General features: G+C 39.6%; 1 protein-coding gene across 6 annotated transcripts in view; it reads right to left on the reverse strand.

Annotated features, from left to right (window-relative positions):
- Positions 1–15,100, reverse strand: part of LOC139117471 (atrial natriuretic peptide receptor 1-like) — a 174,735-nt gene that overhangs the window by 57,121 nt on the left and 102,514 nt on the right. For 2 of the 6 annotated variants that reach the window (XM_070680600.1, XM_070680598.1), the window contains exon 1: positions 3,638–4,892. The exons of 2 other annotated variants lie outside the window; for them this stretch is intronic. In XM_070680600.1, coding sequence (XP_070536701.1) covers positions 3,638–4,349 — 712 coding nt within the window. In that variant the 5' untranslated portion in view covers positions 4,350–4,892. Of the gene's footprint in view, positions 1–3,637; positions 4,893–5,895; positions 6,997–15,100 lie in introns of those variants that run through there. 2 more of the 6 variants (XM_070680602.1, XM_070680601.1) reach the window with 2 other exon arrangements.

Below are 15,100 nucleotides of genomic sequence, written 5' to 3' on the forward strand. Positions count from 1 at the left end.
CTGTCCTTCGCTACATGCTGCAGTGTAATATAACGGTAACCATGGCAACAAGTCGACTATCATAGTAGACTGACTTGTATATATGCTGAGAAATGTGGTTTTCTCTTTATTATTCAAGTTCCAAGAATGTAAAGAATTGCTGTGTGCTAAAATTGATATAATATACGATTTGAAAACTAAACAAGAAAAGTTTTGATTTCAGAAATAGTATTATGACAATATCAATGTCAAGCAAACACTATAAGTACAATTTACAAACACTACAAGTACAAACTACTCATATTTTAGTCAGTTAGGGTTTTTGTGTCGAAGTCAATGTGTTATAATTGCCTGTAACTCGTGGGGCCAAACATTGGCTAACCCTATTTCATTTTACCATTTGACCTGCTACCATGTGGAAATTGTGACCTACGGGTCTCATTTCATGGCAAGCAATGCGTTTACCCTCAGCTTGGAATAGTTGCATTTTCTTGTTAAGGGTTAGCAGAGTTAGCAGACGTCCAGAACGAACTTTTCATCCTCGCGTAGCCTAATTAAAGTTGGTTGTGTGTTCACAAAATGTTGCACCAGAGCATGCATTTTCGTCCATTTATATATTTCACACCAGTGGTTTTCTGTTTCAAATGGCAATTCTAACCTTTACCATGTAAATTCGATACATCAAAAAATTAATCACGGTAATCATGACAAGTCATCTTTTAGAAAATTCAATCGAGTGGACTTATCAGCCTAGTCGACTTACACGACGGGCGCTCAACAAACGTTGCTACGGTAAAAGGTGTTCTCTTTTTGCTGTTCTACGGAGCGCACGTCATTGGCAGTACAATAACGACATTGACGAACAATACCAGATTTGACACATCCAATTGATAGGCTTATGATAATATCTATCACTTGCTCGGAAAAAATAAATGGCACCAGGATACTGGTGCATAATGTGTTTCTGAATCTGCTATCTGGTAGTGCAATCTCTCTGCGATATGGTGCATTGCTAGACACTGCATTTCAAAGTCTGGAACCTTCTCAGTGATGCATTTCTATTTTACGTGGAGTGTACACCATTGCTATTGAATTCTGGGAAATTGGACACGTTCATCGGGAGTTAAATCAGCTCAACGGTGTCCTATGCACGCACTAATATAATCCCTACCGCTAGCCTCACTTTCTTTTCAAGTCTGAATTTTGCAAACGATTGTAAATGAGGAATAAAACTGCTGAAGGCAACATTGCAAAGAAATAAGCGACAAATACAGTACTTGGCGTTTCGAGAAATGGTCCCTTGTCGTGTGCCTACACTGCTTGATATTCAGTCCTTCGGTGATCGACTTCATTTCTCAGGAGACGAACAAATACTGTCGTCACGGCTCGGCTCTTTTACACGAAAGTTTGCAGAAATTCATTTCCTGCTCATTAATACACTTGACATTTAGTTTGTAAGATCAGCTATTTAAACCTGATACTCAGATTTCCGAACGAAAACATTTCATTTATAAACACAAGCCTTTCTGTGATATCCTGCTATCTCCTATCCTTATGAGATCATCATGTTTGATTCAGTTTCACTTAAAACTGAATAAAGCATGGCGGTTAATAGCGTGACGAGTCGAGGATAAGTATTCGTAAATTACAAAACTGATTGAGGGTTTAGCAACTGATGAAATTTGAATGTGTGTTCCACATGTGGAGGACCCTCTGTTTGTCGGTTCATTCTGGAGAAGAATCGCCACTAAATCCAGCTTTGATTGTTTAGCAGTGATATACATATAATTTATATTGTCATCCGGTATGATCATAAGTGTCTGGGAAATTTTTAAGTGTATATACCGACTGTAAATGAGCTTAATTAGTGTGTCTCTAAAAGCATTTTATCCCATTTCTCTTTTCATCATCATTAATGTGATTATTGCGACGTCGCATTGTGACTTTTAATTAAGGAAGATGATGTTTGACAAGTTAATGTTTTATATTTTTGTCTCCAATATAAATGAATTTCTATAGAAATGTCGTGTAGGGCAAATCAAACTGATCTTACGCCAGCCGAAGGTCGTTCTACTGTACTGTCTTTCTCCAATTTCATTTACGTGTTCATGTGTTTGCACATGCTTTTTGGGGGAACTTTGCATGGCGGGAAATAAATTGTTTGTTCATTTCAACCCTGTCCGTGATCATTACCATACAGATTGAAGCTAAGAATTCGAAATCCTAGAAAACACGTTTATGGATAAAGTGCAGTTTTTTGTGTAGATGGTATATAAATGCAATGTTTTCTTGAAGAGAGACGCAAAGAATGGCGACAGACTTGGGGTTATCTGATTGGAAGGTAAGACACAGAGGATGTTTTACCTGATTTAAATTATCATACAAATTGCTTTCATTTAAAACACTGTAGCATCATTGCGACTCATAAGAAAACCATGGGAGTTGTGGATGTAATGGATAGGGCTGAAATCGATGAATAATAGGCAATTACTAATCACATGTTGGCCAACCGTCTAAGTGTAGGGTAAAATTGACAATGCTTCGTGTCCTAAAGTGGCCCTTGGTGATCAGAGAGACTGTTGGCAAGCTATTGTGTGTGAAGTGATTCATGATGCCCATGATGAATTGCATAAGTCGACATCAGAACTCGAAACTGTCTTATAACCACCTAAAAGTATAGTGTGGAAATTTTGCCTTCTTTTCCGAATAATATATTTTAACGATTAACGGTATTTCTTTGTGCTATATGCTCTGAATAATCCCCATTCAAACGTATGTACACGTTCTTTCTTCCCTCCATTCGGATATAAATAATGTTTATGAAATATTCGTGCAATAAAAATCGGCTTAAAAGTCACTAATCGACGGAAATTGCAAAACAATCTGCACAATTATAACTGAGAGGTATGTGAGAGTCGTCAGCTAGAGGCAGGAAATGAAGTCTGTGAGATGAGTTCCGTAACTTTATCATTTGTGTTAAGAACATGACGAATTATCCAATTATTTTGTAACTTAGTCTTTCCTACTCTTGGGTCTTTTTAATGAAATGAGTATGAATTACGACTTGCAAAGTAAGCGACGTCTACAGTATACTCAAAAAGATGGCTTTCTGTCGCCAGGTCACGTGTACGGTATGAAAATCAAGATAGCCAGGAACCTGGAGCTAAGAAAATGATGTCTATATACACACACACAGTATCGGAAATTTGTTCCCGTGGTGACGGGAGACGCCTGCATCTCAGAGCAATACAAACCTTGATGAATGCCTTTGTGGTAAAGGATATTACACAAAGCATCGAAGTTAACAATCAGAATATCGGAATTGTCGGGCAAGACTTTTGCTAATTAAATACGCGGCTCCGGGGGGACGTCATTAACAAACACTTAATCCTTCATTGATTCAAAGCTATTGTCGTTCCATATTTTACAATCACTCAGAAAATGCGATCCTTTAAGTGATTTTAAGAACGGTTGAAATTAACGTCACTCTACATTACTGTCGGTGCTGACGGTGTGTGTGTCTGTGTATGCTTGTCCATCTCGCTGATCGAGAACGGGACTAAGACATACGAGAGCAAATACGAGCTCAAAAGAAAGAAGATCAAGGGAAAAGCTACCATCGCTGTTTGTAACTCATCAACTAAAACTTAGTACCTACTTCTTGATGAGCTTGTAACATCTTGATAAACTAACTGCCTGTACTCCAGGGTTGTCCTTTTGGCTGTAAAACTACGACTGCCAGCTGCATCACTCGGGAATGTTACGTTAGGTGTTAACGTCACTTCCAGGTTCAGGGAATACGCCATGATGTAGTTGGATTGATTGTCAACGTCGTACAACAGACCAATGTAACCCAAATAGAAGTAACTAAGGATCTTAATCAGGGCATACGACAGTTTCTGGAAGTGGGGATAGGTTCTAGTCAGGGTAGGAAACTTTGATCTGTCACTGAATGTCGGGTCTTCGGCCGCACCGGACAGAATTGGCAGATTCCAATGCCCTGCAAGAGGCGCTACAGCATCCATCGACAACCAGCAAGCTGGTCCGACGATCACATCAGGATCGTAGAAGGTTCTCATATCAGTGAGAGTAAACGCGGCCTGGGTGGTATTGCAGCCACTATCGTTCACCATGGCTCGCAGGCTGTCATCTGGAAGCAAGGAAGTATCATTGTTCACTGAGTCGACCGCTATCTGAATTCCGGGAGTGATCATAGCCGCCGTGTATGGACTCTCGTAAGGGTCGTCCGTGATCTTCAGAATAACTGATATCAGAAAATTTCTGGCGTGAATGGCGTCGATCAGCAAAAACGCCAAAAATAGGGAATATTTACATCGAAGACGTGATTTCGGACTACTGCGCTTCATCATGAAATAGCAAATAAATCTTTGAATCGGCGTCTAAAATTAAACCAGCAGCATCCAGATCACTATGCTGTCCAGATTTAAAGTTTCAATTCTTGACGTGAGATAAATCACCGGGCAGCACTCAGCAAGCTTGGAGAAGTGTAAATGAACCGCTAAGTGTCTCTGCAACATCGAAACCCATGTTCGTCGCGTGCTCGCATCCCTGTTTCATTGCCTGCTCGTTACGTCCTTCTATCTGTTTCTTAATGTTTAATATCTGTGATGGCTTTTAAGAAATAATGTTGTTCGCAGATCAATAGCACATTTTTGCATACCATTCACAATACTGCTTCGATTTGGTCGAATCAAAGCGTCGCGTTTCTAAAGAGACTTACTCATAGCGGCAAAATGTGTTCAGATGTGCTCCAAATGGCAAATACGCACCAGCATGTGGGGTAGAATATTCAGTTTTTCAGTTGTCTGGGAAGTGACTCGGGCAGGTTCCATCTAAAAGCTTTGCTGTGTAGCACAGAATGTTCCAACCGACGTCGAGATGCGAATGGAGATAAAGTCTCTTGCTACGCACGTTGAGGTAAAGGGTTATTGAAATCATTTGCATATTCAAATAGAACCGCTGAGAACGTGCATGACTTAGTTATCACTGTGCGACATCCAAGATGCATTTTATTCCCAGTTCTCGGTTTCAACGGTAAGGGAAAACATCTCTTCGCACAAATTTAGTAGTAAATGCTTCTCACTCCGTGAAAGTCTTTCATTCAGACGTTTCCCTATTTCTCTTCCTGCTACTGAAACACCGCCCAGTCCTCGAGACATTTTCTTTCCATTTACAGCATGTAATGCCAAATTTGGCCTTTTGTTACTTTGATGGCATTGATTATCAGCAATACTCTACTTCGTCAAATGAAAATAATTTGATAAGCAACACTCACTCCATATCTCCTTCAGAAAGTAATTATGGCTCAAGTCATATCAACGAAATTATAGGAGGGCTTTTCATTTCGCATGGTTGATATCGAAGATTGATTGAGTATTTTGTGTTTGCTCCGGGATATTTTGGAAAATTCGGGGTTGCGAAGTTGTAATAATGTTGTGTGCTTCATTTCGATACGACATAAGCAAAAAAATACGCCAATTAGCATTACGCCAAAGGGTAGCCACTTTAGAGTAATTGGGATTTACATAAGACGTAAGACTTCTCATCCAAATTTCACGTTTAAGATTATCGAAAATTGTAATTTTCATTCGATGTGACGTTATTATTTAATGATAATACGTGGTCGACAGAAGTAAACAGTACACTGTCTGGTATTTTTTCTTCCCCTGATGAAATAGGGGAAGTGTGTTATTCTCGCAACGTCGCCGTTGCAGCGCACACAGTACCGAAACGACGCCAAGTCGATTAGTTATCACACAAAGTGTGTGAAAAAAACTAGGTTTGATTTGCGTGTTTTTTTCGTCATTTACGGTGTCGTTATTGCGGGCATTGTGTGATGGTATACACAAAGCTTTCCAACATTAGCTACAAAAATGAGAAAAATAATGCACCTACTTCTTGATACTCCCATGACGTCATTAAAGAGTGCTTCCTTTTCTTTAGGACTGAATATTTCCTTTATACCTCTTTTTCCAGCAGGGTCACTAGAAAACGAAACATTTGTCGTTGGGGATTCGACGAGACTGTCCAACGAGTATCCTGCTATGTAACGGGACTTATCCTCGGCGTTGTAAAGGAACCCTATCAGATGTACGTCAAAGTATTTAAGCATAGTTACGAAGGCTGACGCCAGTTTTGACAAGTGAGGGTAAGTTCGAGTAAGGGTTGGAAATCGGTATCTTTTGCTGTAGGTTGGGTCTTCGGCAGCTCCAGACAGAACTGGCAGGTGCCAGTGTCCGGACAGCGAAGCAACAATGTCCATCGGGACCCAACATGCGGGTCCTATGATGACATCTGGGTCGTGAAGCGTCCGTACATCGGTAACGGTTTTCAGCGCCGGAATGAAATCGCAACCACTATCATTCAACAGCGCCCGTAAGTGATGATCCCGCAATATGTCCGAATCATCATTCACCTTGTCCACCGCTACATCAACGCCTGGTGCGATTCTTTTGGCCGAGTATTGTGACTGGTCGTCGTACATGTTCAACATCACAGAGACCACAATCTCTCTACCATAGCAGTAGCCGAAGCATACCAACAGGACGATAAGCTGGGAGGGAGCGAGAAGAGTCGCTTGCGCATGCATAGCCGTTGAAAAAGAAGAGTAACCACGGGTGAATGAGAGTACGATGAAACAACACTTCGCACGTTTGACAAAGATTGTGCAATCTCAACCTAGTTGGATGAAATTTAAAAGTCTGGTTCTATATTATTCCTTTTCAATGTTAGAAATCCGTGTGCGTGATAAATTTCCTTTTCCGATACTCATATCGATACGATGTTGTTCTTTATCTTCATCTGATTGGTTTCAACGATTAGAGCCGGTGAATCGATACTAGGTCAGAACACAAACGTGTTAAGGTTTAGCGTTGGGCTAGCGATGTACATCTGAGCTGACAAACATCCACGGCGCTAGAAAGCTGTTCCAGAGTTCACGACTAATCTTGGCGCTTGCACAGTGAAACGTATCGCCCATTAAAGCTTACCTAGGTATACGCTCTGCGCACAGTTATTCTTCCTCCTGAAGGAGAGGTCAGGGGTTATGGATAATTGAATATTCAAACAGATTAGCTGGCTGCAGACTTATATACCGCGATGTGCTGTATGGCTGCTTGAACATATTGCTACCAGACCCAACAACTGTGGCGTTGAACTCTTATCCTTGCCTCATTTAAAGAGAGCGACGGCATTTCGGAGAATTTGTCTTCTCTTTCTGTGTGCAAAGTATTTAAAATTTTATCATTTTCCTGCGTATTGAAGTGGTTGTTAATCATTAATTGAGACCACTTACATCCTTGATGATACTACGCTAGAATGATCAGACCTTTATACAGTGAAGCAGGTAGATACCGAATTGCAAGGCATCCTGCTTTTGTCATATATTCGTAGTGTAATATTTTACGCTGGTTGTGTCTTCCGCTCGTTTCTAATGGATGTTTGTCAGTAACCGTTGGTGTGAGGGTTGGAATTTCATCATGTGTAACGAGAGCAGTGAGAAAAGCACGGAACGGGAATTGAGGCTCATCATAGCGTCGAAGAAATATTTCGCTGAAAAGTAATCTTACTCTCATCCAATCAGATTGTAATATACGTAAAGTCTTCAATGTTTTCGCCCGTGCGGAAATATTTCAACGACTTGCATTTAATAACCCATGAAGGATTTCTTTTCGCATCTACATGATACATGTACTACAGCACGTCATCTTCCTTCTAACGTACGTTCCCATTCTTGCTCGTTGATTTGAAGTGGCGTGATATTGCCCTTTCCTTCGTATTCTTATGTGTTTCTATGATGCTTTACAGTTTAGTAAACTCATCCTTGCAAAAGTTATGAATAATGGCCGCCGATAACTGACCCACTATATCGTATTTTGACAAACTAATTCGTGAATATCAATCTATGTCATGTCTCTAAACAACTCTTGTCTAACAGATCAATTTTGTGACATGCTATACGATCCTTAGTTTACCCACTTAGTAATAGTATATTATGTATCTTGTCCTTGTGATATAAGCTTTGTATATGTACGTGTTCCTTTTGACTTTATCCGGACCTTTTGTAACATGATAGATGTTTTGCAGAGTAAGCTAACTTAGACATGCTTGTATGTGCGTATCAACTGTTTTGTATCGTCAAGACAGCTGTGCCGATCAGAAATAGTATGTGTATAAGGGAGCCTGTATTATGATTGTAGCCTGCGTGTGGTTGGTATCACTAGGCAAATCTTCCCGGGGCTAGCTCTTGTTTATCCGGGAATATGAGTGGAAAGTGACAAGCTAGAACGCGATATTCGTAATCATCATAAAACGTAACCCCGTCCAGGGAGTTATTACCGCAAGACGGTGATAATAAAGAGACATAATAACCGCTAAACCAATGCCCACTCCAGTTGTATTCATGAAACCTATACGCCTATTCAATCATTTTGCCTGACTGATCGAGTCATCTGATTTACCGCCTTCATCATGAAGCCATTACATCTCCCTTCGCCTAATAAATTCTGCATTGATCCTCCCAAATAAATTATTAGTTGCAATCTGCGTTGACTGTTAGTCCTGACCCTCTGCGAATCCACATGATATGTGAGGAGAGTTTGTTTCCGTTTGTAGCTAATATTGCAGCACTCTGCAGAAATGAGATTGTCTCTCTCTTTTAACAAGGAACAGTAAGTCTTACAGAAAGTGTAACTGTTGCTTTTCCCTGTCACAACTTATTTCATACAAATTTGAGGAGAAATTATTTTCAACAACTGATACAAAGTTCAAAGAAAAAAACCCGAAATTCTCCTTTTCTTCAAAATACTATCATGGTAATCATTCACTCCAGGAAGATAGTTTAGTGTTTAATGTGACTACAGTCCTGTCTTCCTAGAGTACCGTCCAATGAAATTTTAGTCAGCTTGCGCACGTGGATATATATATATATATATATATATATTATATATATATATATATATATATATATATATATATATATATATATATATATATAATATATATATATATATTATTCAAGCTTGACGATTTTGCTTTCGAATGTTCTGTAAGAAACATCACGAAAGCAAGCTTTGATACACTATTTCCGTTTGGCCAATTTACGAATGCACGAAAGACAATGAAGAAAGTCTAATGACCCCTTAAAGCAGGGAAGTTTATCAATTAGTACATTTCCATCTGCTGAACAATAAATACCTCATATCCAAGGGAGAACTTCAAGGGAACAAAAGCTGTAACTTCTGATAGCAATTTCATAATATTTATTCTGCAATGCATTGTACATTCGTAGTCCATGCATGGTGCTATTCTCCCCTAAAGTACGCACAAATACACAAACCTCGCAATCAAAAGTTTTGTCGACAAATTAATGCTTGTCTGGACTAAAATTCAGTTTTCAGCAAAACATGTAGCATTGCATAGTAAATCATACAAAATATGGTGGCAGAGAAGATTTTGCATAAAAAGACATTTATACGTATATTTCAACCGAGAGTGCAAGATTGCTTAACACATAAACGGTCATTTGCTGTTTAACAATCTCCGACGTACTTATGGAAAGTTTAAATCATTATTATAGTACAACGTACATTATTATAGTCCAACGTGCAAGTCTTTTTTGGTAAAACATTCGCTACCCGCGTCACAAATCAGCTATTAAAACATTGTATATTACTTTATCCAACTTACGAGCAATAAAGAAGAGAGCTCATTTCAGAACGATTCCGTCAATACCGTATACCGGCATATTGGCGTTGCGTATACCGTTATGCATTTAAATCTCCGACATTCAGTGTAAACTGTTACGTATTGTAGCTAGATGATTTAGGCTCTGGGAAGAGTTTTCTCGAAGATTAATTTATTGCCGTGATGCACTTTTTTCTCTGGTGCGTGGTACTATACTATCACCCATCGATAGGCTGACTCTAAAGCAAAGGTAGGCATTTTCATCGACATATTACAGTTCAAAGTTACAGTCAATAGAGATTTAAACTGTACAGAACTGTCGTTGCTGGCAGCGAACTCCGGTAACTCCATTCTCACCTTTTCATTGTACTTTATGTTGGTTAAAAATCAGGTGCAGCCAACGAACAATGCACTTTTAAAGGGGTCCTTACTATGATAAGATATATTGTACATGACAAATAATGTGAACTGACTAATTTTAAGTCAAGAGGGTAATTAATTAGCTGTTCATAATTTGCCCTCCCACTGAAAATTTTTCGACTTACCCTGCCGCACTCAAACTTCATTTTTACCCGCTCCCCACATATTTTTGCCTGTTTCCCCTCCCCACTGTGAATGTTTGAAGCTCCCCTGCCCTGTGGCGAAAACAAACTTGCTGGAAAAAATTACCCTCAATATTTTGTCATTCCATTTCCCCTGCAGACATGAATCTACCCTACGCTGCGATGACAAAAACCTGTTGATTTTCCCCTAACCTGAGAAAAAAAATCCCTGAAAATTATCATTCCCATGCAGAAACATACTGCAGTGGCCTTCTATTTGGTTTCCATCTCGCAGTACATAGAGTGAGATGTTGGGTCAATCGATAGGCTAAGTAGTCTGGGTAACCTTTAAAAGGTATAAGTACTTGCCCTGTGTTCCCATCCCCGGAAACACCATGGCTGAAATTCCCCTGTCCCCGTTTTAAAAGTAGCTTCCCCTCTCCTCGTTTTTCGCCAAGCCCTGTCCCCAGGACAATAAACCAATATCTGCCCTGCCCGACAAAAAAAACTAAAATTTGCTCCCCTGCCACCTAAAAATATGTCCCCTGCCCTAGTAAAATTAAAATTTCCCCTGCCCTCAAAAATGCTTCCGGAATAGCTTTTTCGATGAATAGCTCCGTTGGCTGCACCTGAACAATGCAGAAAAATGGCGTGGTATGCGATCTTTGCTTCAAAATACCTAACGTTATCTTATAGCGAGAAATACCACTGTCAGAAATAGCTCTCGTAAAAGAGACGCCCAAGTCGTAATTAGAATCTAAGCTTATGTTTGTAAATTCTTAGCCACACCGTTCATTTGATAGAGTCTATTCTAAGGTCTTCCTGCAAAGGATTGAGTAAGCACAACTCATTAATCTCACGCTGAGCAAAACGTGCATATGTGTCCAAAAGAATAATTGCCAACATTTCTACTGGTAACCTTACCTTGATATGTTACTTCTGGTTGACTGACAAGCTGATATTGGACAAATAAATTTTCACTGCACGCATGCCTCAATTTTTAAACTTACAAACTCGATTTTGAAACTGTACCTTTGTAAATACTTCTTGATTGCTAATTTTATAGTTTTCATTAAATTGTTTGGCATGTTTCTGTGTGTATCTCAAAATCAGGGTTACTGAACTAAGTCTTCATTATGTTCTGCATACCTGTTTGTCTCTGATTGCATTCGCATTCAACTTCAAGCGCATATCCTCCCGACTCTTGATGGTCAAGTTTGCGTACCTTTATCAGTAACCATACTATCAATAATCCCCACTGTACAGATCCCCCTCTTAACAGATCCTCTCTTTACATGAGCAGTATGCCATTATCCACCGGTGAGTTTTACCTTCGATAATATCTAATATCCTGAACTCGACTTTTCATATAAAATACCTTATCCTTCAACAATAATCGTTTTCCTCTTTTAATATTTCTTATCTTGAACCCCTTTCACATATAAAATGCATCAAAGACCTAAAACACCGTACCTTCATTAAATCTCAGCCCTGTTCCCAATGTTATCTATCTAGGTTTTTTTCGCATGGGAGAATTATGAATTCATTTGCTTTGCTTCTGACAGTCATTCTTCTCCAGTTAATTTACCTGGTCCATTTATAGGATGAGAAATCCCATAGATGGATAACCTCGCACTGAAATATGCGGCATGGTGGTACATACAAATTAATTGCAATGGTTCAGGTGGGCCTTTCTCCTCATTCGTGCAAAGCACCGATTTTTTTTTAAAGAAGTACACAAAGACAATCTAAATACGTGATCCCTTCAATCAGTCTAGGGTAGCTTTGATACAGCTGATTTATTCGTTTACAGAAAGAAAAGTTTACCGCTAAAAAATGGAGTACATTGTATATTTGTATTGCAGTTTCGATGCACCTAGTTACACCTGGTCCCGTATGATGTATTGAAAGCTTGTCAGATTTGTAAAGATGTCATTTAAGCTGGTTCTTTAACGAATTATATGTTCGTTGAACGATTAATTTTGGGCAATGTGATTTTCACTGTAGTGAGATAGATTTTAGATTAATAAGTGGCAGCAGTCAGTTAGGAGGTAGTTGAATGAATGGATGGATGGATGGACGGACGGATGGATGGATGGATGGACGGACGGACAGACTGACGGGCGGGCGGACGGGCGGGAGGGTGGATGGATGGATGGATGGATGGATGGATGGATGGATGGATGGATGGATGGATGGATGATGGATGAACGGATGGGTGGCTGGGTCAGTGGGTCGATGGGTGGGTCGATGGGTAGTGGAGAGACTGGTAGAGGATAACAAAACCCTTTCCTGAGTGTTCGGATGAATCTCTTTTGAATAAATGAATGGAAGAACAAACGAGCGTACCTAAATATATGGATGATGGATGGACGAATTCGTGAATGGGTGGATGAATGAATTGATGGATATACGTATGGATAGTCATTAAATATTAAGCAGGTGTTTTGCTGAAGCTAAACAACGCGCGGTGATGGCACAGTATAGATCCCTACGCAACTGCAAGCCCTGGGCGTTAAAGGTAGCTGGGTCCGTGATAGTCGAAAAAAGTTATTTGCGGACAGAGGGTCAAGTGAGGATAATATGATAGATTGTTGAAAGGCGAGAGGTGAACATGCACATTACATACAGTCTAATAGCCAGGTTACAGTCACCTGCAATGCAGACAAACGATTAATGAATTCCATTAAACATTGGGCATGAGACGATTACAATCACTCTGATGGAATTGACACACAATTCCAAATGCATTGAATCGCATCAGCACTCGCATTAGCGGGTCATCAAACCAAGCATGCTGTCGAACATCAGAGGAACCAAGACTTTTAATTTTAGAATGTTTGAGTATTGGTACGTGTAGCGGAATTGTAGACTCTAATTTGCGAAACAGCAAGCAATATCATGGGGTGCGAAAGACGGAACAAATTGTAACCATGCGACCACATAGGGAGTCCCGTGATTTTTGCAACAGGCACCTCCTAGAGTTACCTTTAGTGAAGTGGTAGCATTTGAAATGTCTTCGGTCTCACTAACATTTTCATGTTCGATGTCAAATCGATGCCTCATCATCGCCGAGTTTTAAAGAATATTTCAAAGGAAAACCTTCGGGAACACAGTACTCATCCTACAGTCGTCGAATTTTTGTCATTTTATAAATTATTGACATTTCACAATCTCCTGACGTCGCTAGGAGTGATTAAGTACCTTTGGCGCTGGAACATGTCCTTATACATATGTACATTTGATTAAGCAAATCGATTATTGTATTTTGTCCGTTCTTTTGTCACTACGTTTTCTTGCTGTATAATAATTGCTATCGTTAGAGTGTTTATACTCTTCCGTATATCAGCAGTGTTGAGTCGAAAGGAAATTTATTTTTTTATTTTAAGGATTGAAATGGCAAAACTTTGTCTAAGCCGTATCATTAGGCAGGCTATATATCATACTCAGAGTATTAAGGTTGGATCTTTATATAAGAGGTTTAAGGGCAGACTCAGGATCATGTGACAAAAAAGGAGAGTTGGCGAAACTGTTCCGCGCACACCATAAGACATGAAAAACAAGTATCGATTCGAAGGAAATATATTAATACATCGAGTTTTGATTTGGTATCCTGATCAGTAACTTGATATGCGGGCTTTTCTTTCAAAGACGGCGAGTATAGACTTAGCAAGGCCTATGCACCATGCATATTTCTTGCCTCGCAACGAACAATAACTAAGGAAGGGGTATGGAAATATTTAGATTAAGGCGCCCAGCACGCTTGCAGTGGCCTTTGTGATAGAACACGCGCCCTGCCGAGGCCCTCGATATACCGGATATGTGCAAGGAGAAACGCGCTATGACAACGTGCAAGCTTTATTAAATAACAGCAATGACTACACAAAGAATTTCTATGTATCATGACAGAGATCCTTCATGTGACAGCAATACTGTTCTGCTCGTATAATCAGGCTGACACACAAGTAATAAAGCCGACAGCTTTATTTCAGGGATGAAAACCGCCTTTGACAAGATAGGTTAATAATGGAAATTTGTCATATAAAATTACAGAGTTGATATCAGATATTATTTTTCTGCAGTTAAAGGAAAGGGCATCAGCGGTTCGAGGTTTGTAAAATTCAGTACTACATCATGCTAAAATTACAAGTTAGACGAACTTTAAGAAGACCAGGCATTTTTATCATTTGTCAGTTTCAAACCGTAAGACAGCCTGATTTATAAGCGTTCGCTGGTTCTCCGAATGTATCCCACGCGAATTATGTTCTCAAGCTCAGCGTCCTACACATAAACTAGATGGATCTTTCAATTACATTGACAAACATCGGTTGTTACATATATTGTAATCTCAAATATTCAGTGTTTGTTGACTTTTTTCAGAATCCATGAATTTGTCATGTACTTTCGCTAGTTCTGACAAACTTGCCAAGTAGGAAAATCGAATAACACGCGTACGACAGCATGAGTGTTTAACCGTTGGGGATATCTCTAACGACTGGGAGCATTCCCAAACAATGTTATCGACACACGTGTTACTCAGCAAAACAGAGGAAGGAAGGACAGATGTATAATCAGCCGCTTTGACATGTTTACTAATCCACATCGTTCATAAATTATTTCGGTGAAGACAAGCATCCAAGCTTGATTGAAATGATTTATTGAAAATAGTATATCTCACGACTGGTATTTCCATCTCTTTCTCGACGACATCGAGCTCACTCGAAAGGAGCAAAAATTCTTTTTAATCACACATTTGCTTTGCAACTATAACGGTCTTCTTGTAGTAATCACACCTCTTAAATAGCAGTCGACAATGTCCTATACAAATCAACAATACTAGCGTTTTGTTTTCATGACATGAAAGCAAAGAATGT

The sequence above is a fragment of the Ptychodera flava genome, chromosome 18 (genome assembly GCF_041260155.1).
Source record: "Ptychodera flava strain L36383 chromosome 18, AS_Pfla_20210202, whole genome shotgun sequence".
NCBI classification, from domain to species: domain Eukaryota; kingdom Metazoa; phylum Hemichordata; class Enteropneusta; family Ptychoderidae; genus Ptychodera; species Ptychodera flava.